Raw genomic sequence first — 26253 nt, forward strand, 5'->3', positions numbered from 1 at the left:
AACCTCAGACACCTCAAAGACCATCCTATGGTTTAAATGACTTTCAATACCTCCAAGAACCTCTTATATCAACATTAATTTTTGACAACTGCAACCCACTTCAACACATCAACCTCCAACACTTCAAATAACATTCTAGATGTCTGATAATTGTCCCTGAAACATCAGATATCTTAAAGGGGTTGTCAAAGTACATCCAAGAACTCTAAGAACCTCTAACAACTTGTGCTGGCTCCCGTGTCTCCATCTTCAGGTCCAGGGTTTGTTTTCTTCCACGCTGGCATGGGCATGATCACCTGATTACAAAAAGAACAACACAGCTGAAGCCAACAGTTGGCTGAAGAGGATTAGGTGACGATGTCCATGCCGGGGAGGAGGGAAAGAAAACAAATCCCATGCCCTTTTTTTTCTAGACACTTTACAAGACAGTCGAATGGAAGGCTTAAAGGGGTTGTCTCTCCTCAGACATTGGGGGCATATCACCAGGGCTTATCTTTATGATAGAGCCCGGAAAGTGAAGGAAGGTGCACCGCGCATGCGTGGCTTCCCTCCATTCAGTGCGACCGCTAGAATTCTGATGCATTTTGCATGATAAATCCCCATTTATTTGTTCTGCATTTACCACATAGGGGTCGCTCATTTAGGATCTTCATCAATTAGTTTCAAAGAGTCTCTGGAAGATCCAGCATGTCCATGTCTTACACCAAACAGCCCATGGATTTCAATGAGCAACCATGCAATGCTTCATTTCCCCTGTGGTGGTGCTGCAGGGAATTGAACATTTGCTGCCAGACCCCTTTCTAACTGCTGATCTGTTTTTTTTGCAACAGTCGTAAAGTGAGACATTTTCCCAATTTGCAACTACATAGTTTGTAACCATCCTGCATCAAATTTGACAAGTTCTCTGCTCTTACTCTTCTGAGTAAAAAAATTGTTGAACATTTTTGACACCTTTGTTGAAAGCTTCCAGCTCATACCTGCCTAGTCATCTGCTCCATTGATAGGTGAGCTACGTAAGTGTGACCATGAGAGTGACAGAAACACAAGGGGAGTTGCTGAAGCTCCTGTGTAGCCCACAGGTATAAGGCGTGTCTCCACCTAGATAAGGCAGATTACAGGGCTGTCACTTCCCCTCTGATCCTTGCTCCGTTGCCTTTCTAGAGAAGACTTTTTGCAGTTTAGAGAGCTGCTGAGATAAAGTAAAAAGTTTCTGCTGAACATGTCTTGACGAGGTTCTCCTAAACATCTACCATAAGAGAGTCCTTCAAGAAAGCTGCTAAAAACCTTTGATTGAACCCTCTGAACTTACCGAAACCAGGAAATATGAATAGGTGTAAAACATTGGGGAAAATAAAGAAGAGACTTGAAGAAGCCAAAAACAAGTGGTCAAGGCTGAGTAAGCCAGAGTTCTGCTACAATGAGAGTGCCAGGTTGGCGACGGATGCCCTCTTGGATGGTGGATCCGATGACTTCCATAAGGTCCTCACAGAAGAAGGAGAGGTGGACTTCTTATCGAAGCAAGAGATCCAATACATATTGGACAACGTGAAACAACCGTACTATGCCAATGAAAGCCTCACGGAGAACGGTGAGAACGGGTCGGTGCATAATGGGAATCATTCCCACAAGTCCGAGAGTTTTTACCCCACTAATTCTGATAAGAGTATGACCACCACGCCGCTCCACAACTGGAGTTCAGAGGAGAAGCCCTACCTGAAGGACAAGTCCAGTGCCACTGTGTACTTCCAAAGCGACAAGACCAATAATATTAGGGAGACCGTCAGGAGGAGTATACACCGGACTGGTCAGGTAGGTACACGCTCAATCCCTGAATGTAAGTAAGCATGTTGTGAACTTTAGCATGTAGCAGAGATGAATTTGTTATTTCACTCTTTAGGTCTTTATTATGAATGCATGATAAATCTCTACATACACAAATAATGGCACATAAAATCATAAGCTATATGACAAAGTTAGCACTACTACATCTCCCAAGCTCAACTCTGCTCCATCTGTTGCAGAACATTCAGGTATAATACATGTGATTCACTCATTACTGGAAACGTCATTTCTTCTTATGTCGCTTAATATATTATTTTTACTTTTACTCTCAGATCTCTTGCACTTGAACTTGGAAATGTAGCAGAGCTGAACAGCAGAACGGCATTGCTTGTGCATGTTTTGTTGAGATAATGTAGTAGGTTTACCGTGCAAACTTATGTAAATCCAGAGAAAATCCAATGCACTATAATGCGTTGTGCCAAATGACAAACTCGGCACTGCTACATCTGTCTTTCAATTTTTACTAAATTCTAATAATATATAACTAGTTTTCACAATTCCTGAGTGTATCACAGGCTGTAGCGACAGATAGGCAGCTGCCTAGGGACGTGCCGTTTGTCGGCATCTTAACAAATTGTAGGTTTTTTTTGCCTTTCATTTTGTATTTTCCTCCCTTTTTCACTAGGGAAATACCAGCAGCAAAGATTTGGGAGATGCTGATAACAATATTGAGATATCAAGATGAATCATGTTAAATGTCTAACTCAGCCCTGCTACATCCAGTGCTGATAATACAGAACTGAATGTGTCATAATTGTACATTGTTATGTTACCTGTGGGGGCGGGTGCAGTCCTATGTAAGACCACTCAATGGGCCAAGTAACAAACCTAATCTACGACACCTAGATAACCCAGCTGTGCTACATCTGTCCATGACAGCAAGGTCAATGCTAGAAAAGATGGCTGGCAATCAATCTATTACACCTCCCAAGGGGTGATGGTGACAAGATAAGCGACACCCCCTGCGAAGGGTGTAATGGTAGATATAATGGTGGCCACTCAGCTGTCCCAGAAATAGATATCACTCATACATAGTGGAATAAGATATCCGCACGGCTTCAGGAGAAGGGTATTTCTCATTCCAGAGTCCGCAGTCATCGCTCTGCCCGGCGGGGACACGCCATTAAGTAATTATAAGTTCACTAAAATGTATAGGTCAATGCCATAACCCCCGGGGTAAAACCGGCGAACCGCCTGAACAGGTTCCTACAAGATGGTTATGGGGTCAGGGTAGAGCATCCCGCAGCTCTGCAGTAACTGCTGCCCTCCCCGGGGATACTAATCGCGAATCTGACAGTTTCCATCCATTGACAGGTGACCGCGTAAAACTCCACGTAAGCGGCGGTTAAGGGTAGGTTCACACAGAAAGTTTTGTCAGAAGCCGCTGCACTGTGCTGCAGTTTCCGCTGTGGGTTTTCATGGAGGCCCGCTTTAGGTTTAGGTCCATTCAATGGAGGTAAACCGAGAGTAGGCTCCCGCTGCAGCTTTGAGAGGGGTCCACACGGTAACCGCACCAAGAATGGATCTTGAAAACCGTCGGCTTCATGAACTTCGGTGCAGCCTCCCATTAAAAACAATGGGAGGCGGTTTCAGTGCAGACTCGCTCCTGTTTTCGGCGCTGAAACCCATGCCCAAAATCCTCAGTCTGAACATACCCTTATTATTTGGCTGCGGATTTGCCATGTGTTGCACAGCAAAGGGTGAGATCCACAGTACAATTCTACGTGCTGTGACTTTAAGAAAGTGCATGGTTTCCTCGTGGACGTTTTCTGCAGCGCGGGGGGTGAGATTTTTTAAAATGTGCAAATTTGCTAGTTTGGTGCCACCTATTAGGGGGTAATTTATCATTCCATTTTAGAATTTTGGCATCAATAAGTCACAAATTATGGCGAATGCTATTTTTTGTTTTGTGGAAAAAGTTATACACTCAGCACGTCCAAGCCAATGTCCAAATTCAGAACTGCAACAACCCATTAAAAATCTAGCAAAAAAAAGAGGCCATCAGTTTTTAAAGTTCACCATAAAAAACATACCGTAACTTCATTGAATAAGTTTAAAGATAAAAATCCAATACAACCGGGATCCAATAATTCTGCCGACCAAAAAACCATCAGGGCGGCTGTATGTAAATACAACTGATGACATCATACGCTGTAATGTAAAAATGACAAGGTCTAATTTTATATGAGGCCAAATGCATATACAGTACCAGGCCATACAACCAATGTGCAATAGTAATAGGTACCAGATGCAACTAGTAACTATCAGCAGTGTATTAATCCTGACCGCCTTATTCCTAGCCCCTCAGTACCTATAATCTGTGCAGATGTAGCTGTGACTGTCAATGTGAGTAAAGGTAAACGCGCCCTATAATGCTGGAGTCGCAGCACCCCATAACACGCGTTTCGTGTGAGCTTCGTCAGCAGGAGAGCTAGACGTAAAGCAGTTAGGGTTAATACACTTGCATCTGGTATCTATTACTTTACTAAGTTGATGATAGGGTTTCGTAGTACATGACACAGTTCCATAGTTCCACAGTGCAATATTCTCTACAGCAACAATGATGGTGGTTATAGTACTTCCTCTCTCTCTCTCTCAAAATACTTTTCAGTCTCACCATAGGCTTGCACTAAGGTTTTTGTTATTTCTGCAGTTCCCGGACTGAGGGGTGCAGAACTGAGATACAGGCGGCCAATCTCTCTCAAAGTGTGGAGGTTGCCTCAGCAATAATCCTTCTACAGCAGTAAAGTCTTTCTGCCCTAAACGAGCGCAATACCTTGCTGTCTGAAGCTTGCACAGCCTTGTGAGTTCTAGACCTTCTCATATGTCTGGTCTCTCTCTTTGAAGTACTTTAGTAGGGCAGTTACTCCTACGGCAATTGTAAACTCAGAGATTGGGGTTCCCTGAACTTGGGTCTAGCTGTGCAGGAGCTGTAACACACATGTCTTCTTCCTTGCACTTCTCAGACCATACTCCATCAACGCTGACTAGTCAGGGGGCGGACCTGGTCCATCTCCAGACAACCTAACACAATTTGCCAAGATATGTACCATATGTTGTCCATATAATGCCATTAAAGGGCTTCTACCACCAGAAATACTGTTATGTAGCTGACTGATATAGCGATGCGCTAATGTCAGCACTACATAACAGTATGTTTCGAACATTTGTCCCTGCAGCCGTTTTTGTAAAAAAAAGCACTTTTATTATATGCTAATGAGCCTCTAGGTGCTATGTGGGCGTAAAATCAGCACCTAGAGGCTCCGTCTACTCACGCTTTATCCCGCCCAGGTCCCCTGTTCTGCCCGCCCAGCTCCTCTTGATTGATGCCACGGTCCACCGCATCGTTGACGAAATCCCGCGCCTGCGCCGCTCACTTCTGTCTTCGGCGCAGGCGCAGTGAGTGAAGGCCGCTCTCCTGACGCCGGCTTTCTCACTGTGACGTAGTCGGCGCAGGCGCAGTGAGGAATCCGGCACCAGGAGCGCAGCGCTGCGCATCATTCACTCACTGCGCCTGCGCAAAATACAGAAGTGAACGGCGCAGGCGCGGGATTTCGGCAACGATGCGGTGGACCGTGGCATCAATCAAGAAGAGCTGGATAAATATATAGCTCTCAGAACATGGATACACTAAAACATAATTTTTTTGTTTTAAATATGCTATTATTGTGCTAAAGTGAAATAAATAAAAAAAAAGTATACATATTTGGTATTGCCGCATCCGTAACAACCAGCTCTATAAAAATAGCACATTACCTAACCCCTCAGCTGAACACTATAAAAAAAACAGTGCCAAAAAAGCTATTTTTTGTCACCTTACATCACAAAAAATGCAACACCAAGCGAAGAAAAAGGCGTATGCCCCCCAAATTAGTACCAATGAAACCATCACGTCATCCCGCAAAAAATGAGACATAAGACAATCAGTCAAAAAATAAAAAAAACTATGACTCTCAGACAATGGAGACACTAAAATATGATTTTTTTTTTGCTTCAAAACTGCTATTATTGTGTTAAAGTGAAATAAAGTAGACATTAGGTATTAGGTATTGCCGCATCCGTATCAACCTGCTCTATAAAAATATCACATGACCTAACCCCTCAGGTAAATACCGTAAAAAAATAAAAATAAAAACAGTGCCAAAAAAGCAATTTTTTGTCACCTAACATCACATAAAGTGCAACACCAAGTGATCAAAAAGGCATATGCCCCCCAAAATAGTACCAATCAAACCGTCACCTCCTCCCGCAAACAATGAGGCCCAACCTCAGACAATCAGGTAAAAAAAAAAAAGCTATGGCTCTCAGACTATGGAGACACTAAAACATCATTTTTGGGGTTTCAAAAATGCTATTATTGTGTAAAACTTTTAATAAATAAATAAGAAAAAGTATACATATTAGGTATTACCACATCCGTAACGATCTGCTCTATAACAATTTCACATGACTTAACCCTCAGGTGAACGCTGTAAAAATAAATAAATTAAAACTGTGTCAAAACAAACTATTTTTGGTCACCTTGCCCCATAAAGTGTAATAATGAATGATCAAAAAATCATATGTACCCAAAAATGGTACCAATAAAAACGTCAACTCTTCATGCAAAAAACGAGCCCCTGCACAAGACGATCAGTAGAAAAATAAAAAAAATAAGGCGTTCAGAAAATGGAGACACAACTGAAACAAACAAACAAAGAAAGTAGACATATTTGATATCATTGCGTCCGTAACAATCTGCTCTATAAAAATAGCACATGATCCACTCAGTCAGATGAATGTTGTAAAAAATAAAAAATAAAAACGGTGCCAAAACAGCCATTTTTTGGTTACCTTGCATCACAAAAAAACGTATAGAGCAATTAAAAATCATATGTACCCCAAAATAGTACCAATAACACTGGCACCTTATCCCCTAGTTTCCAAAATAGGGTTACTTTTTGGGAGTTTCTACTGTAAGGGTGCATCATGGGGGCTTCAAATGGGATAGCAAAATCTGCCTTCCAAAAACCATATGGTGCTTCTTTTCTTCTGCGCCCTGCTGTGTGCCCTTACATCAGTTTACAACCACATGTGGGGTGTTTCTGTAAACCGCAGAATCAGGGTAATAAATATTGAGTTTTGTTTGGCTGTTAACCCTGTTAAAGAAAAAAATGGATAATCTGCCAAAAAAGTGAAATTTAATCTCCATTTTCCTTTAATTCTTGTGGAATACCTAAAGGGTTAACAAAGTTTGTAAAATCAGTTTTCAGTAACTTGAGTAGTGTAGTTTATACAATGGGATCATTTATGGGGGGTTTCCACTATGTAAGCCCCACAAAGTGACTGCAGACCTGAACTGGTCCTTAAAAAGTGGGTTTCGTAATTTTCGTAATTCTAAGCCTTCTAACGTCCTAAAAAAATAAAATGACATTTACAAAATGATGCCAACATAAAGTAGACATATGGGAAATCTTAAGTAATAAATATTTTATGAGGTATCACTTTCTGTTTTAATTTTTGAAAATTGTGAATTTTTCTAAATGTTTCACTAAAGGTGAAATATATTGACTTAAATTTATGACTATCATGAAGTACAATGTGTAACGAGAAAACAATCTCAGAATGGCTTGGATTGGCCAATGTGTGTATAAAATTTATTATGGTCACCTCTAAAGCTGAGCTGGACAAAGGGACAGCTCTAAAGGGGTTGTCCCACACAAAAAAATTCTACATTTTTCAAAGAAGCACATGTATCTGAAAATTTTTATGTATAGTGCCAACTGTTATTTGTTCTTTTCCTTATTTCTCTGTCCACCTCACCGAGGTGGTCACACATGCTCAATTCCATTCTTCAACTGCAACCAGCCATATCTACTGTTAGAAGCTGGGACAGTTACAGGGAGAGAGCTGCAGCAAAAAGGACATGCCTCCTGTGAAAGGACATACCCCCTGAGCTGTAAGAGGGGGGAGAGCTGCAGCAGATAGAACATGCCTGCCCCCCCTGAGAAGCACTTGTAAAAATAAAAAAAAACTGAGAAAGGACACACCCTCCAAGCTGCAGCTTGAAATTAATCTAGCAGAGCAATTGGAGCTGTGGAGATCTCTGGATCCATGTGAGGTACAGGGCTGGTTCTAGCTTTGTTAGAAAGAGATTGTCATGTCCTATATGATGTCTGATTTTCACTTTTTACATTAATCATGGTTAACCCATTTAAGAGGAGTCCACACAGGATACATTATCTGTTCTTCTCGAATTGTATGGATTGACATCATTGCTTTTTGTGGCACGGTTTATGTTTATTCACAGACCTGAAATGACTTCATTAAAAGGATTGTCCAGTTTAGAAAATCCATAGTCATATACCTATTAGAGAATTCTGAATTAATAGAGGGGGGTCCTCTGTTCCTGTCCTTGTTTATTTGAATGAACACTGTGTAATACTTCATTTCTCCTGTGGTGGTGCTGCAGGGAAATTGAACACTTACCAGGTTACCAGGATCGCTATGTGATCAGCTTATTGTCAGGGGACCTTTCTAACAAGTAGAGACTTACTAAGTCTTACTAAGCTGCTCTTTGGAAAAACAGACTGATTAAGAGACTCTCCCCTCTATAAGATCCATAGAGGCCTCCATTATTCTGTCTCCACCATGTACTGTAGGGCCCGCTCTACACTCGGCCCCCATTTGCTTACATACGGCCCTCGCAGAATGGTGCTGCCAGCATGGTATGGTGACAACGATTCCATAGATTCCTATAGGAACAGTTTTCTATCTGGTGGTGTCAGTATGACACTATGGATGCTGGGAACATCACAGTACCTACGGCAGTATTATTTAGGTCCTGTATGGCGCTATGGGGCAGATTTATGAAACTGTCCAAAAAAAAAACTCTTTGAAGCCCATAACAACCAATCACAGCTTTAATTTCTTATGGTGCTTTTCGACTAGCTTTGCTTTTGGGCACAGCACATAAATAAATGCCCACTTATGGGTGGGGTTTACATAAGCCCTGCCTGTTTTTGGGCTGGGACAAGCCAAATTTATCTGGCAATTGGTGACCATGCGGTATAGCACTACAATATAGGCAATCCTTGACAGCATTAGTGTACTGTTTTTTAGAACTCTGTATGTTTTTCCCTTCTAAAAACATGATGGTGATCCCACACATTTTGCCTTGGTACCCCTATAGACTTTGATCTGCTGTGGCATGTAGGAAGCTGGCCATTCACAGTAGGTTCATGTCAGCTAGGTGAAAGAAGAGTCAGCCATTTTGAACTTCTAGTAAGTAACCGATCCGATCCTGCTCTCAAAGAGACAAGCTGCCACCAGAGAAATCTAGCACGACTTGCTCCCATCTCCTCCTTGAGACATACACAATCAGGCAAATGGAGCACGTATGAGACAGTCGGGAGGGATACCGGATGGCCGAATAGTAATCGAAACCTTCTCCATTGATACATGCATGGATTTTCAATTAGACGCAAAAAAATCATGTCTTGGGTCACTCATCTGGAAAGGGCATCTGCTTCTCAGGGGTAAGACTGGACTATGGTTTATGCAGTGGGTGTGTGGGCAGGCAATAAAGCTTTGTTGGTGGGGCCATAGACTAAATGCACCTTGTCCCATCCTGGATAACAAAGGCCATACAGAAACGTGGGCCTATACATTAGATATATGGTATTCAGCTGTTACCAGTTATTGTGGAGCTGGTTTAGGTATGATGGGCCTGCCCTGTACCCTACTTCTGTATTTTTTGGACATATGAATTCATTATTTTTGGGGCTTTCTGAAAATAAATGTTACATACTGATAGCAGCAGGATTTATTGACTTTTGAACTCAGAACGTCTCTGTTTTTGCAGCCTTAAGACAGGAAATGATTCAACATTAGCTTCTGCCTTCCAGCCTGAGAGGATGTGAACTGTGAGGAGCAGTAACATAGAAACATAGAAACATAGAATGTGTCGGCAGATAAGAACCATTTGGCCCATCTAGTCTGCCCAATATACTGAATACTATGGATAGCCCCCGGCCCTATCTTATATGAAGGATGGCCTTATGCCTATCCCATGCATGCTTAAACCCCTCCACTGTATTTGCAGCTACCACTTCTGCAGGAAGGCTATTCCATGCATCCACTACTCTCTCAGTAAAGTAATACTTCCTTATATTACTTTTAAACCTTTGCCCCTCTAATTTAAAACTGTGTCCTCTTGTGGTAGTTTTTCTTCTTTTAAATATGCTCTCTTCCTTTACCGAGTTGATTCCCTTTATGTATTTAAAAGTTTCTATCATATCCCCTCTGTCTCTTCTTTCTTCCAAGCTATACATATTAAGGTCCTTTAACCTTTCCTGGTAAGTTTTATCCTGCAATCCATGTACTAGTTTAGTAGCTCTTCTCTGAACTCTCTCTAGAGTATCTATATCCTTCTGGAGATATGGCCTCCAGTACTGCGCACAATACTCCAAGTGAGGTCTCACCAGTGTTCTGTACAGCGGCATAAGCACTTCACTCTTTCTACTGCTTATACCTCTCCCTATACATCCAAGCATTCTGCTGGCATTTCGTGCTGCTCTATTACATTGTCTTCCCACCTTTAAGTCTTCTGAAATAATTACTCCTAAATCCCTTTCCTCAGATACTGAGGTCAGGACTGTGTCAAATATTCTATATTCTGCCCTTGGGTTTTTACGCCCCAGGTGCATTATCTTGCACTTATCCACATTAAATTTCAGTTTCCAGAGTTCTGACCATTCTTCTAGTTTTCCTAAATCCTTTTCCATTTGGCGTTTCCCTCCAGGAACATCAACCCTGTTACATATCTTTGTGTCATCAGCAAAAAGACAAACCTTACCAGCGAGGCCTTTTGCAATATCACTTATGAAGATATTAAACAAAATCGGTCCCAGTACAGATCCCTGTGGAACCCCACTGGTAACATTACCTTGTTTTGAATGTTCTCCATTGACTACAACCAGTAGTCACCATTAATATGTCCTCTCCTGTATAGAACCCATAATTATTCATGTCTGCGTGCACTTCTGGCTATGATAAGACTTGGGTTGAACTGACGGGACATGAAGATATGTACAGTGCACTATTGCCAGGTCTTCTAGTGGGGTGGTCTTCTCAAAGGAGAGGCCAATAACACTCAGGTTGTAAATCAAAAATTGAGATCCTGGGTGGTCTTCTCAAACTGGTGGTCATCTTTTGGAGAGGTTATACACAGCAAAGGAATATCTCGGCAACGTCCAGTCTTCAGGTAGTCACATGCACTATGTTAGCCATTAACGGCAACTTGGTTTCTTGCCCATAACATTAATTAATGTGCCAGGAAATTCCTATGGACATATTCAAAGAAATGATCAGTCCAGGTTTGCCATAACAAAAACCATACTTTGTTAGCGCCCCTGGCTCATAGAGTGGGATTCTGAGCAGGGGCCCCTCTATGGTGTCCATATGCTCAAATAGGGCTTATGGAAAGCGGTTGTCTCATGAGACAATGGTGACCATAGACTATTTACCATTCATCCAATTCTAATCATAGATGGATGACAGCCAATGAAGTGGCCGTATGGGCTATTTACCATCAGGGCAGTCACACAGGGTACATCCCATGCCACTACAGAAGGGTCACCAGTATCCCTGGATAGCATTGGCACCTAGAACCTATGAAAAGCTATTGGAAATTGTTATTTGAGCGCTGTATGTTTGTATTATTTGGGCACTATATGGTAAACCAAAAGTGATCGCTTCAATAAAGCAAAACGAACAAACCAAGTCTCAGCCATCTACATATCTCTGAAAATCAAGGATCAATCCCATATTAAGTACGTGTCATGCAAACTATTATGCAAAATAAACCAAGTCTCAGCCATAGAAATATAAATGGCTCTGTTGTTCTCTGGTGTGAATGGGTGTGAACCCCTGACATTGCCGCCTCACGAGGTGATCGGCACGGCCTCACCTAACCCAGCACTGCATGACAGATACGAGTATGATTGCATCACGTGTAGTACAGTAGTCAGAATGATGAATGAAGCACATTCAGAGAAGAAGAAGACAACACGGCACGTCTTCTAAAGTTTGGCATTTTGTCTGCCAGAGTAAGAGGCACCAAATTTATTAAGAGGCCCTCTCTTCTTAATCAATGGCCACAAACTGAAATCTAGGCCACCTATGCACTGGCGGAAATTTCACTCTAGTTTTCTGGTGTGAATTATTTTAAATGTGTCGGGCCAAGGTGGGCATGTCCCTTCCACATTTTTTAAAATGCCAAGAGCAGCGGAGGATTGTAAATTTGCAAATTTGGACACAAAATGTGTGACTTTTTAAAATCAAGAAACTGGTGTATAACTTCAATAGTGTGCACCAATATTCTTAGTGGTCATGGAAAAAATGTATTCAAAAGGTGTAGTAGATATCATAGAGGTAGAAAACATAGATGCTACGAGGTCCATGGAGAGAGAGGGGCCAAGACCTGCTTGGTCTCATCCCCCTCTGGGTGGTCAGAACCCAGAGATCTCCAGAGGAACTGCATGGAATTAGGAAGTGGCCACAAGGGTCATGGAAAGGGACAAACCAAAAGAAAAAGCCCTTCTTTTCTGGGTGCTAAAACTCAACCCCATAATGGGGGCCCATTGTGGCCATCGCTATGGGCTCCTTTTTTAAAAATATATACTAGTGAATCTGTCAATGCAATTTTATTAGGTCAATTCGGTGACGTGTACATTTTTATGGTTTCTGGAAGAATCTGCGGATACTCTCCTGTCACTCTGGTTTTGTTGCAACGTCATGTGAGATTGTGATGTCCAGTAGTGACAAAATGAGAGTGACAGGAAGAACTGGAGGCAAAGTCGTAAAGAAGCAGAAATTCTATTTCCCCCGGGACCAAAAGTAGTTTTGGCAAAAACCTCTACAAAAGAAATGGCACCTAAATGTGTACGCTGAGGTTATTTATGCCTGATGTCATAATGAGAGATCTGTCACAGCTGTAAGACTGATGACATCACTGCAGCTGCTGTGTTATAAATGTCATAATGGATGCCTCATACAGATGACATCACTGCAGTGTACAGTACCTGCAATGTCCTATCTGGGTTTTCTGAATTATAACATTATGGATTTAATGACTTTGGGATAATGATTTCATCAATGATGGACCTTAAAGTCTTCTCAGGCTTCTTATTTTATGCACATAAAGTTTTCTGTAGATTTCTAAAAAAGCAGCGAAATACCAGGAACAAACCGTTCCTTCCCATTATTTCCTGCTCGTTTGAGGAGGCGAGAGCTGCATTTACATGCAGCAATCATCATCTCTGTATGGGGGATGACCAATCGTTACAGCGATCATTCCTCCCCATACAGAATCACTGTTTTTACACAGGAGGATCTGTTGCTCAAAATGATTCTGGGGTCTGCATTACAAAATTATAGCAAAGACAGGTGCACTCTGCAGTCTTACTAAACCCTCAAACTGATTTTAAAATTAAGATATTAGTCAACATGTCCTACGGTGTAGAACATGTCTAAGCCCGGGCACCATGCCAAGGTTTGTCAAGTAGCCCGGGACCTAACACTCTCCTACCTGAGCCGAATGGGCAATACCAGGAGCCAGTGGGCGAATTACAGGAGCATGAGGCCGGGGTCTGCATTACCAATACTTATTCATGGGATGAGTGGCAGCACCTTTACTCAGAATAATTATCTACTCCTAGGAACGCTCCTTCCCAATAATTGCCTCCATGTTTGGCCAGTGCAAAAAGGCCAAAACTCACCATTTTCAAGATCTCTACCTGCTATGAGTGAAAGGGAACATACTTGATTTATGGGATGAAAATCTCTAGATAAACCACTTCAATACATTCCTTGAAAACCTTCATCTGCCCTGGAGATACATTTTTCTAAAAACACCTTCTCTTGAGTGATTCTTCTGTTGTTCTTTGTTGTTGCAAGTAATATCTGATGAGACAGATTTATATAAAATGGTCCAGAGGGAAAAAATGGATTACTTGTTCCTAGTAAGAAATCAGGTTGCAGCTTTTCCAAAGGGCCTTTAAAGGGGGTTGTGCCACGAATAATATTCTGCAGTTTTCAACCCAGCCCCTGGATCTGAACACTTTTGTAATTGCATGTGATTAAAAATTTAGTATAGCCACTGAGCTATTCAATAAAATGTATCTGTATAGCGCCACCTGCTGTTTGTTCTTTTCCTTATTTCTTGTCCACCTTACTTTGGTGGTCCAACGTGCTCAGTTTAAATCTTCAACTGTCACCAGCCATATCTTCTGTCAGAAGCTATGAGAGTTAGGCTAGGGCTATACGACGACATTTGTCGCGCGACAATTTTTATAATGTTAGTCTATGGTGTCGCACTGCGATATGCTGCGACTGCGACACGACAGTCGCAAAAATGGATTTTTCTGCGACTGTCGCAGTTGCAGTGCGACACAATAGACTATCATTTTAAAAATTGTCACGCGACACATGTTGCAGTGTAGTTGTGCCCTATGTGTCGTACAGGAATGGAGCTGCAGCAGAAAGGACACACACCCTCTGAGCCTGAAGAGACTCTAGCAGAACAACTGGAGCAATGAATGGATCCATGTGAGGTCCATTCATTCATTCTCTGGATCCATGTGAGGTACAGGGCTGGTTCTAGTTTTGTTAGAAAGAGGTTGTCATGTCCTATATGATGTCTTATTTTAATTTTTTACATTAGTCTTGGGAGAACCCCTTTAAGAAAGGTTTTCCACTTTTGGGGTCCATTATAGTATGAAAGTTTGAGCCCGCTGGAGGATCCTCTGGTTCTCTGGTGGGTGAGCTGGACCCTGCCACCTGCAAGTTACCAGCAGTTATCAGATGGTCGTGGCTGCCGATAACCTGCTAACTACCCAGATTAAGATGTCACTATCCCGTCAGACCAGTCATACTCCTTACCTCTCTTCTTCCCTGTTGTTATATAACGACCGGTTGTTTAGAACAGTAGACATGATAGAAGATAATGGATCTGTGCTCCCGGGTGGACATGAGCCTCTTACCAACCAGCAATGATATAAAACACCTGAGCTGAGGAAGCACAATGCCCAGGAGCAGCGTACAAGTATCTGCCGTTTATAGTTTTGCACTTTCGGCATGGGCCGTGATAATCTTGTGGTCATGGGTTGTACGGCACTAACCTTTTACTCAACAATGATGGCTAGCTCATGGGAACCTGAGGAAACGGGCTGCGGCTAAAGTGCACCCACAAAGCTCGTCACCGGCAGGAATCCTAATATTAATTGTACAGAAGTATTGTTTAGACATAATAGATTAGCCTAAGAATTTGAACTATTACGTGGTCACTGTATGCCAATGAGCATTGTACGCTGATATTATCTGAGCACTGTATGGTGGTATGATTTCAGCACTGTATGCTAGTATTATTTGAGTACTGTATGCTGATATTATTGATATTCTGCAGCAGCTGAGGTGTGAATTAGGATGTTCTGCAGCAGCTGAGGTGTGTATTATGAGGTTCTGCAGCAGTTGAGGTGTGTATTACGATGTTCTGCAGCAGCTGAGGTGTGTATTATGATGTTCTGCAGCAGCTGAGGTGTGTATTATGAGGTTCTGCAGCAGCTGAGGTCAGTATTATGAGGTTTTGCAGCAGCTGAGGTGTGTATTGTGAGGTTCTGCAGCAGCTGAGGTCAGTATTATGATGTTCTGCAGCGGCTGAGGTGTGTATTAGGAGGTTCTGCAGCAGCTGAGGTGTGTATTAGGAGGTTCTGCAGCAGCTGAGGTGTGTATTATGATGTTCTGCAGCAGCTAATGTGTGTATTATGAGGTTCTGCAGCAGTTGAGGTGTGTATTACGATGTTCTGCAGCAGCTGAGGTGTGTATTATGAGGTTCTGCAGCAGCTGAGGTGTGCATTATGATGTTCTGCAGCAGCCGAGGTGTGTATTACGATGTTCTGCAGCGGCTGAGGTGTGTATCATGAGGTTCTGCAGCAGCTGATTTATGTATTATGATGTTCTGCAGCAGCTAATGTGTGTATTATGATGTTCTGCAGCAGCTGAGGTGTGTATTATGGGGTTCTGCAGCAGCTGAGGTGTGCATTATGGGGTTCTGCTGCAGCTGAGGTGTGTATTAGGAGGTTCTGCAGCAGCCGAGGTGTGTATTATGATGTTCTGCAGCGGCTGAGGTGTGTATCATGAGGTTCTGCAGCAGCTGATTTATGTATTATGATGTTCTGCAGCAGCTAATGTGTGTATTATGATGTTCTGCAGCAGCTAATGTGTGTATTATGATGTTCTGCAGCAGCTGAGGTGTGTATTACGATGTTCTGCAGCGGCTGAGGTGTGTATCATGAGGTTCTGCAGCAGCTGATTTATGTATTATGATGTTCTGCAGCAGCTGATGTGTGTTATGGGGTTCTGCAGCAGCTGAGGTGTGTATTATGATGTTCTGCAGCAGCTAATGTGTGCATTATAAGGGTTCTGCAGCAGCTGAGGTGTGTATTATGATATTGTGCAGCAGTTGAGGTGTGTATAATCCGGTTCTTCCGCATTTGAGGTGTGTATGATGATGTTCTACAGCATCTGAGGAATGTTTTATGAGGTGCTGCAGCAGCTGAGGCATGTAGTGAGGTTCTGCAGCAGCCAAGGTGTGTAAAATGTGGTTCTGCAACAGCTGAGGCATGTAGTATGAGGTTCTGCAGCAGCTGAGGTGTGTATTAGGAGGTTCTGCAGCAGCTAAGGGATGTATTATGGGGTGATGTGTATAGGGAATAATGTACAGCGTCCTATAAATGATAAGAGTATAAGGCCTCTTTCAGACGGGCGTTGCGGGAAAATGTGCGGGTGCGTTACGGGAACACCCGCGGTTTTTCCGCGCGAGTGCAAAACATTGTAATGCGTTTTGCACTCGCATGAGAAAAATCGCGCATGTTTGGTACCCAAACCCGAACTTCTTCACAGAAGTTTGGGCTTGGGATCAGTGTTCTGTAGATTGTATTATTTTCCCTTATAACATGGCTATAAGGGAAAATAATAGCATTCTGAATACAGAATGCATAGTACAATAGTGCTGGAGGGGTTAAAAAAATAATAATAATAATTTAACTCACCTTAATCCACTTGCTCGCGCTGCCGGCATCTCGTCTGTCTCCTTCTTTGCTGAACAGGACCTGTGGTGAGCATTCATTCCAGGACCTGTGGTGATGTCACTCCGGTCATCACATGATCCATCACATGACCCATCACCATGGTAAAAGATCATGTGATGGATCATGTGATGACCGGAGTGACGTCACCACAGGTCCTGGAATGAATGCTCACCAAAGGTCCTGTTCAGCAAAGAAGGAGACAGACGAGATGCCGGCAGCGCGAGCAAGTGGATTAAGGTGAGTTAAATTATTATTATTATTTTTTTAACCCCTCCAGCGCTATTGTACTATGAATTCTGTATTCAGAATGCTATTATTTTCCCTTATAACCATGTTATAAGGGAAAATAATAATGATCTGGTCTCCATCCCGATCATCTCCTAGCAACCGTGCGTGAAAATCGCACCGCATCCGCACTTGCTTGCGGATGCTTGCGATTTTCACGCAACCCCATTCACTTCTATGGGGCATACGTTGCGTGAAAAACGCAGAATATAGAACATGCTGCGATTTTCACGCAACGCACAAGTGATGCGTGAAAATCACCGCTCATGTGAACAGCCCCATAGAAATGAATGGGTCGGTATTCAGTGCGGGTGCAATGCGTTCACCTCACGCATCGCATCCGCGCGAAAATCTCGACCGTGTGAAAGGGGCCTTAGGAGTCCGCGTGGAGCTCTGTTACCTGTACTCAGACTGCACGCTGGTACTTTCACACGGAGATGAGACTCCAGGATGACCTAAGATCCGGACATTACCCCCGTCTGTAATTTACTGTTCTTATTGATGTGACTATTTCTCTGGATCATTATTAGTGAATAGTGACTTCTCTCATATGTTACCGTAGAAGAATCTAATCCCATTGTCACATTGTGTCCAGGTCATTGCTATAATGATGGATGAATTCACCGACGCCGAGATATTCTGCGATGTATTAGAAGCTGCGAACAAAAGGAACGTGTTTGTCTACTTACTCCTTGACGTCAGCAAGTTACAGCTGTTTATGGACATGTGCGAGAAACTACAAGTCAAAGACGTGCACCTCAAGGTATAGATCTCAACCTCACGTCTCTATGTAATACATCATCTTATGTGTTAATTATGTTTCTGATTAACGGGTTGTCAGGTAAAAACATGGCTGCTTTCCGCCAAAAACAGAGCCACACCGGACTACAGGTTGTGTGCGGTATAGATGCTCGGCTCCAGTGAAGTAAATTAATCTGAGCTGCAGTACCAGACACAGCCTGTTTTTTTTTTTAAAGTAGCCATGTTTTTCTAATCCTGGACAACCCCTTTAACTAAGCATACTCAGAAGCTAGGTAAGGCAACTGAGACCTACTGAAGCTCCACCTTGTAAATTGCATTAGGGGCCTGAGAGGGACTGCGGCTCATACATCTGTCTCCAAACTAGGTGTTTTTGAGGCGTTTTTGTTGGTGTTCTTCAAAAGATTGTGGACAGGGCTTGAGCTGTTCTGCTAATGGGGGGATCAAATGTTGGGAGGTATGCATGTGACTGCCGTGGGCCCAGGACGGATATTCTCCCTCTGCTCCCCTTTACGATAAAATTACACAGGAAGTACTTCCTGTAATGGGTGGGTGGGGGGGGGGGGGACTGGGGGGCACAGTTAGATGTCGCCCCTCTGCCATAATACCAGTACTATAATCCAGAATTATCACATGGTAGATGGGGGGACCTGCTACAGATTTTGCATTGGAGCCCAAGTGCTTCATGTTATGTCCACATCCCACAACACGTTCTAAACGTACAGGACAGTGGTGGCACAGGCTCAGAAGCTGTGCCCGCACCATCACCAAGGGACTCTGCTGTAACTAATCACAGGATCAGAGATAACTCAGGTCCTGACAAGTAGATGCTTTTCAGACTCCCTCTCCATGGTCCCCACCAATTGATCACAGGGTGCCAAGGAGTTGGTTTCGCACCTGGGAGCAGGGGCATAACTACCATAGCGGCAGACCATGTGACTGCGATGGGGCCCAGGGCAAGAGGGGGCCCAGTCTTAGTTGGGATTATCTCCCCTTCTACTTGGGGTGAAAACTTGGTCAGGACTCTACCCACTTTTAGCAAACGAGGCAGTGGAAAAATGGCCCAAGGGTCATTGAAAGAGGCGGAAACCCTTCTGTCCTGTGTGGGGGGCCTGGTTAGATCCTTGCTATGGGGCCCTTACTTCTCTATGTACGCCACTCCCTGGGAACCTAACAAAGTCCCTCAGAACTACCATCACAAAGACTCTGTTAAAGGGCATCTGGCAGCAGTTTTGTCCCTATGACACTGGCTGACCTGTTACATGTGCGCTTGGCAGCTGAAGTCATCTGTGTTGGTCCCATGTTCATATGTCAAAAAAATAAATAAAAAATAGCTCACCACTTCTGGTACTTCAGTCCAAGGTAAAAGGCTTTTATCCTCCAGCACTGTTAAAAAAAAAATCTTTCCCTGGCGTCGTGACTCAGCACAAGGTTCTCTGATCCATATTTTCTGGCACTGCAGCAAACTTAGACAATTTTGGGAGTCTATACAAAAGATCATCTCTTCAATCCTTTCATTCCCTATTCCGAATACCCCCGGTTTCTTTTTACTGTTCCTCTCAGACCTGCCATTCCGGTTGCTTAACAAGTCCATAGTCCACCATTTGGTGAGTGCGGCCAGGGCTTGCATACCGGCGAGATGGAAGTCGCCTAACCCGTCGACTGTAGACCTTTGGGTTAACAAAGTGGAGGACATACCCACTCAGTCTCCTTGTCCCTATACCCCTCCTCTTGTCTCTCATCCTCTCGTTGTTGATTGTTTTGTCTCCTTACTCCTAAGTATGCCCTTCATTAACTTTCTATTAGATCATGTTATAGGAATTGTTGATGCTAGAAGAAATCTCTCCTACTCGGAGTATTAGGCATCTCAGATGGTGGTTGTGGACAATTCTCATCCTACTTTGAGTGATATTTGCAATGATGTGCATTCTCGTATTGATCAGATATCTGCGATATCTTTGTTTTCTCACTAAGTAGTGTTACCTTTATATTTATCTTTTCTAAATATGATAAATAAAGAATAAAAAAAAAGTCCATGATCTAAATGCCCTAAGCTTTGATTAAGGCTAACTTCAGAGCTGCGTATTTCATTCCGGCAGGCAGTTCGGTCAGAATGAACCGGATCCTGCGCTGCCGAATGCGAATGGAATGTCCGCCAGCCCCATTAAAGTATAGACATGCAGCTGACAAGGAGAGAACCCGCTGGACACAAACCATTGCAGGCTGCTGTTTGTGTCTGGACAATCCTCCGCTTGCCTGCCAGAACACTGCTACTGCAGATGTGAAGGTAGCCTGAGATGCCTGTCAGTTTTTTACACTGCCAATAAGTCATCAGAATACAAAGGTTTTTCAATGCATTATTTTTACAAATAAAAATCATAAGAATACCTCCATTTGTGGGCCAAAAAAAATAAAGTTCTGTGAAAAAGTGACATAAGTAAAGGTAATTATTTTCCATAGTATAAACATTATCTCTTATCTCTTTTTTAAACATTATCTCTTATCTCTTTTCATATTTTCCTGTTGCAAAAACCAGCAGTAGTCCTCCATTATGTTGGGATTCCAGAGGCCTTGATACCTGTTCTTCATTGTAGAAATATCTCAATGGAACTGCCAGGGCCGGCATCAGCACCCGGCATACCCGGGCAAGTGCCGGGGCCCACTGTCCCTTAGGGGGCCCACTCGTTTCCGCGCCTGTCCCTTTAAACATTTACTGCTGCTGCGCTGCTATCATCTCGCAGGATCTGCAGGCCTGCGAGACAGATTGGAGGACTGGAGGACAGCAGGGGCGGAGCTGATCAGCAGCGCAGCGGCAGAAGACAGCGCACAGCATAGCAGCCGAGCTGGAAGAAATCGGGAGTTTAGACAGGTGTGTGTGAGTGTGACCAGTAACATGGCTGCCGCTTATCGCATCAGGAGGGTTCAGTGCCACAGAGAGCTGCCAGTGTATGGGACAGGAGAAGGGCTAGTGACTTAGGGTGTGGTGGTATTAATGATATGGCCAGTCGCGATATGTGTAAAGCACAATCCTCCCGCAGCAGCTAGCACACAACAGGCACCATTCATAGCTTCACCTCCTCCAACACAGCCTGTCACCATTAGCAAAGATATGTCCAGCATCCAAGTCAAATCAGCCCCAAAAGCTCTTCATCCTTCCAGTCATGTGAACCCCACAGATCCTGTCACTCAGCATGGACAGGGAGCCCCAAAATCCACAGCAGGGTTCACTGGTGCTTATAGAAAAGGAAGCAGAGGAGGCGATGTCGGTGAAGTGGAGCCTTCCGTCAGCATGAGGAGAGCTGCTCCTTCTCCTCATCCATGGCTTCACCTGGCTCTGTGGAGAGCAGCCCCTTTCCTACATGCCCTGGAGAAGCAGTCCTCAGTCCCCTCACAGCCTTTGTTTTTGGTGCTGAGTTTGTCTTGGGTAGGACAGACTCAGGGGAGGAGGGCTGCAGTCACAGACGCCATGCGCAATTGTCAGCACAGCCTTGACGGATAAGCCTACTCCCTCACTGAGGCTTCACACATTATTTTTTACAAAATGCCACGCTGGATGATACGAAATTGTAAGGCTACATGCACACGTCGGTGAAAACGGACATAATGGACTCTTTTTAACGCCATCACATGTTCATTTTAAGACCAATGGCAGTCTATGAGGTTATTCACACTGCAATTTTTTTGACAGCCAGTGAATAACGGACGTCAAAAAATAGAACATGTTCTATCGTGTCCGGTTTTCACTGACCGACTGCCCCCATACAAATGAATTAGTCTGTTTTTAACATCTTCTTTATTGTAGACTCAAATACAAATCACGGTGGGGCAGGGGCGGACCAAATCCTTCACAGAGCACTTGTAGCGACGGCGGTTTTGCGCAACCGAGCTTCTTCCGGCTTCTGCCAGCGCTGCTGCCTTCTCAAACAGCTGATCGGCAGGGGTCCCGGGTGTCGGACCCCCGCCAATCAGATCCTGATGATCTATCCAGAGGATAGATCATCAGTTTAAAAAAACTGCAGAACCCCTTTAAATGAAATAGTCGAAAAAAATATAAAATGACACACAACTACATCTATAGTAATACATTATATAGAAGGTAGGGAGGAGGGGGATGCAGCTTCAGTTTCACACCAGGAAGACTCACCTACTTAATGAGCATCTAGAGGAAATGGGCTTTTACAAAAACCAGCAGAGGGAAGGAAAAAGAACCAAAGTCTGCAGATTACAATAAAACTCAAAAACCCGAAAAACCAACAGACAACCCTGGCACACCAACCTGACCAAAAAACTCAGACAAGCTTCCAGGGCTGCTGAGCGGCGATGGAATAAATCCCATTCTAAAGATCAATTCACCGCATACAAGCAATCCCTCCTCATATTCAAATCCTCACTCGCTGATGCAAAACAGGCCTACTTCTCATCTCTCATATCTTCCCTGGCTCACAGCCCTAAACAACTTTTTAACACTTTTAACTCCCTTCTCCGTCCCCCAGCGCCCCCACACTTTCCTCTCAGCTCAGCTGAGGACTTTGCCACATACTTCAAACAAAAGATAGTCAACATCAGAGAAAGCTTCACTACACAGTCCCCATAGACCCTCTACACAACTGCTCAGTCCTCTTCTCCCAAAACCCACTTCTCCACCATTACAGAAGAAAAACTCTCCACTGTACTCTCCAGATCACATCTGACCTCCTGTGCACTTGACCCAATCCCATCCCACCTCATCCCTAACCTCACCACAGTGTTTATCCCAGCCCTAACTTATCTCTTCAACCTATCACTAACCTCTGGTGTCTTCCCCTCTGCTTTTAAACATGCTACCATTAAAACCATCCTCAAAAAGCCTTCACTTGACCCATCTTCTTTGTCCAGTTATCGCTCCATATCACTTCTTCCATATGACTCAAACCTACTTGAACATGTCCATTCGGAACTGTCCTCTCACCTCTCCTCCTGCTCCCTCTTTGACTGGCTACAATCTGGCTTCTGACCCCACCACTCGACTGAGACTGCCCTTACCAAAGTCACCAATGACCTACTAACAGCCAAAACCAAAAAACATTACTCTGTCCGGCTTCTCCTTGACCTGTTCTCTGCCTTTGACACTGTCGACCACTCCCTTCTGTTGCAAACTCTCTCATGTCTTGGCATCACTGACCTGGCCCTCTCCTGGATCACATCATACCTCACAGACCGGATGTTTAGCGTCTCCTACTCTCACACCACCCCCTCGTCTCATTCCCTCTCTGTTGGTGTCCCGCAAGGCTCTGTCCTAGGACCCCTGCTCTTCTCTATCTACACTTTTGGCCTGGGACATCTCATAGTCCCATGGCTTTCAGTTTCACTCCTACGCTGACGACACACAAATCTACCTCTCTGGTCCAGACATCACCACCTTACTATCAAGAATCCCACAATGTTTATCTTCCATATCCTCCTTCTTCTCCTCTCGCTTTCTTAAACTTAACATGGATAAAACAGAATTCATCATCTTTCCCCCATCTTGCTCAACCCCCCCAACAGACCTATCTATAACAATCAATGACTGCATACTCTCCCCGGTCAACCAAGTCCGCTGCCTTGGAGTGACCTTGGATTCTGCCCTCTCCTTCCGACGGCACATCCAAGCCCTTTCCACCACCTGCCGCCTCCAACTCAAAAACATCTCCCGCATCCGCGCTTTCCTTAACTACGAATCTGGGAAAATGCTTGTACATGCCCTCATCATCTCCCGCCTAGACTACTGCAACATTCTCCTCTGTGGCCTTCCATCTAGCACTCTCGCACCCCTCCAATCTATCCTCAACTCTGCTGCCCGACTAATCCACCTCTCACCCTATTACTCCTCTGCCTCTCCCCTCTGCCAATCCCTTCACTGGCTCCCCATTGCCCAGCGAATTCAGTTCAAAATACTAACAAATACATACGAGGCCGTCCATAACCTGTCCCCTCCCTACATCTCTGAGCTACTTTCCCGATACATCCCCACACGTGATCTCCGATCCTCACAAGACCTCCTTCTCTCTTCTCCTCTTATCACCTCTTCCCACAATCGCCTCCAAGATTTCTCCCGCGCATCCCCCATACTCTGGAACTCGCTACTCCAACATATCAGACTCTCACCTACAGTGGAATACTTCAAAAGAAACCTGAAAACCCACCTCTTCAGACAAGCCTACAACCAGTGACCCTGCTGCCTCCATACCGCCATGACCAACTTCACCCGCACCTACTGTGTCCTTCTCCCATACCATGTAGATTGTAAGCCCTCGCGGGCAGGGCCCTCTCTCCTTCTGTACCAGTCTGTAACTCGTCTTGTTTATGCTTAGAGCACTTGTCTGTATTATATATGTATGCCCCTTATCATATGTACAGCGCTATGGAACGATTGGCACTTTAATAATAATAAATAATAATAATAATTACACACAACATTTCTGGCGGCACAACTTCTAATATGCATCTGTAGATGCCTAAATTTTATGCAATAATAGTTCGTGGGGAATGTTGCCTGTGACCTGGATGTGCAATGTTTTTTTTTCTGCATCATTCTTATCTTCATTTATCATGTCTTCTGATACAGAACATATCCGTCAGGAGCGTAAGCGGAGAAGTCTACTGTGCAAAGTCTGGCAAGAAGTTTTTCGGCCAAATTCATGAAAAGTTTATTATATCTGACTGGAGGTTTGTTCTCTCTGGATCGTACAGGTATGAGACCTTTCATTTTTATTTTAGCTCTCCATTGTATTAGCTGTAAAGGGAAAGCTAAGTCTAGGGATGAATAGAAAAAAAATTGTTTCCCAGTTGGCCCTTACTAGTGCATGGCTTGCATCCACTAGTTTGAACTGGGCCAAACCAAGAGGTTCACTTTAAACTATTAGATGGATGTTTGGTGGTACAGTGCCTTGCAAAACCCCCCCCCTTGACTTTTTTTGCATTTTGGTACATTTCAGCCTTAAAGGAAACCTGTCACGGGGATTTTGTGTATAGAGCTGAGGACATGGGTTTCTAGATGGCCGCTAGCACATCCGCAATACCCAGTCCCCATAGCTCTGTGTGCTTTTATTGTGTATAAAAAAAACAATTTAATACATATGCAAATTATCCTGAGATGAGTCCTGTCCCTGACTCATCTCACGTACAGGACTCATCGCAGGTTAATTTGCAAACTTTTCACTGAGTATCACTTCAGTCGGGGGACCCTCCCAAGGTGTCTGCCTCCAGTGCACCAAGATAGACACATAAGCAGTGAGGAATGACAAGGAGAGACAGAAAACACAAGGGTGGATGATGGAGTGGAAGGGGTCAGTAGGCGGTATCGGGCACCCCTACAATCAGCCATAGTGAAGAGTGATGGAGCCATCTGACCTGAGCCTTCCCCATGGGTATGGTAGCATGTCAGATGTTATCTCCAAGTAGCATTAAAATGCTTTCTAAATTAATTTGAAAGCTGATGATGGGAATTTTAGAACAAATAGGGGCATTACCATTCCAGAAATGATTTCGACCTTAGTTAAGGATTCATAATTGTTCTTATCACGGCTAAATAATACATAATATGTAGGTGTGCAGGTCCCGTTTATCAGATCTGGCACTGGCAGGCTTATAATCTCTCACATCTATGGTAATGTAGATAATAATAAATTCAGGATGGTACATGGCTCATCAGAAATGTGTGAAAAGAAGTGTCAAAGTTTTGTGATCTGGAACCCAATGTATGTTACACAGAGCTCCTGGAAAACATGTATAATTAATGAGGCTCAGCAGGTGTGGCCGGCACAGCTGCAGGTGCTGGGTGTGACCCATCACTTCTTCGTGGTTGTTCCTCTTTACCATGCCAAAATGCCAATTGGTCGTCAAGGTAGAAGAAAAATTACAGATTTGTACCAAAATGAATTGATAGTAGCAGATATTTTACACTGTTACAGAGAATAAATCTGCTGATCAGCACCTCATATACTGTAAGTCAAGAATATAAGGTTTCTAAAATTGCCCCTAACGTCAAGGGTGGAATTTAGTATCTAAAGTGCCTGCCTGATGTCACACATACAAACTATAATTTGCATGAAGCATGGTTATGCACTGTGCAATTTTGGGGAACTTGCCTATTGCATGTTATCCTAAAATTTTCCCTATTCTTTCAATGGTAACACCTATGGCCAGGGGCCTAGCTATAGCTGATATGGATTTACTCTGGTGGCCTACTGACTGAAAAGGCCCAAAGGCCCCTGTTAGG

The 26253-nt window shown here is 43.7% G+C and overlaps 1 protein-coding gene across 1 annotated transcript in view; it reads left to right on the plus strand.

Moving 5' to 3' along the window:
- The first annotated feature begins 1323 nt into the window (after positions 1-1323).
- FAM83A (family with sequence similarity 83 member A) overlaps positions 1324-26253 on the plus strand; it is a 41425-nt gene continuing 16495 nt past the window's right edge. The window contains exons 1-3 of the mRNA XM_040433033.1: positions 1324-1809; positions 17851-18018; positions 24601-24725. Of these exons, the coding sequence (XP_040288967.1) occupies positions 1324-1809; positions 17851-18018; positions 24601-24725 (779 nt within the window). The remainder of the gene's footprint in view (positions 1810-17850; positions 18019-24600; positions 24726-26253) is intronic.

The sequence above is a fragment of the Bufo bufo genome, chromosome 5 (genome assembly GCF_905171765.1).
Source record: "Bufo bufo chromosome 5, aBufBuf1.1, whole genome shotgun sequence".
In the NCBI taxonomy this organism is placed as follows: domain Eukaryota; kingdom Metazoa; phylum Chordata; class Amphibia; order Anura; family Bufonidae; genus Bufo; species Bufo bufo.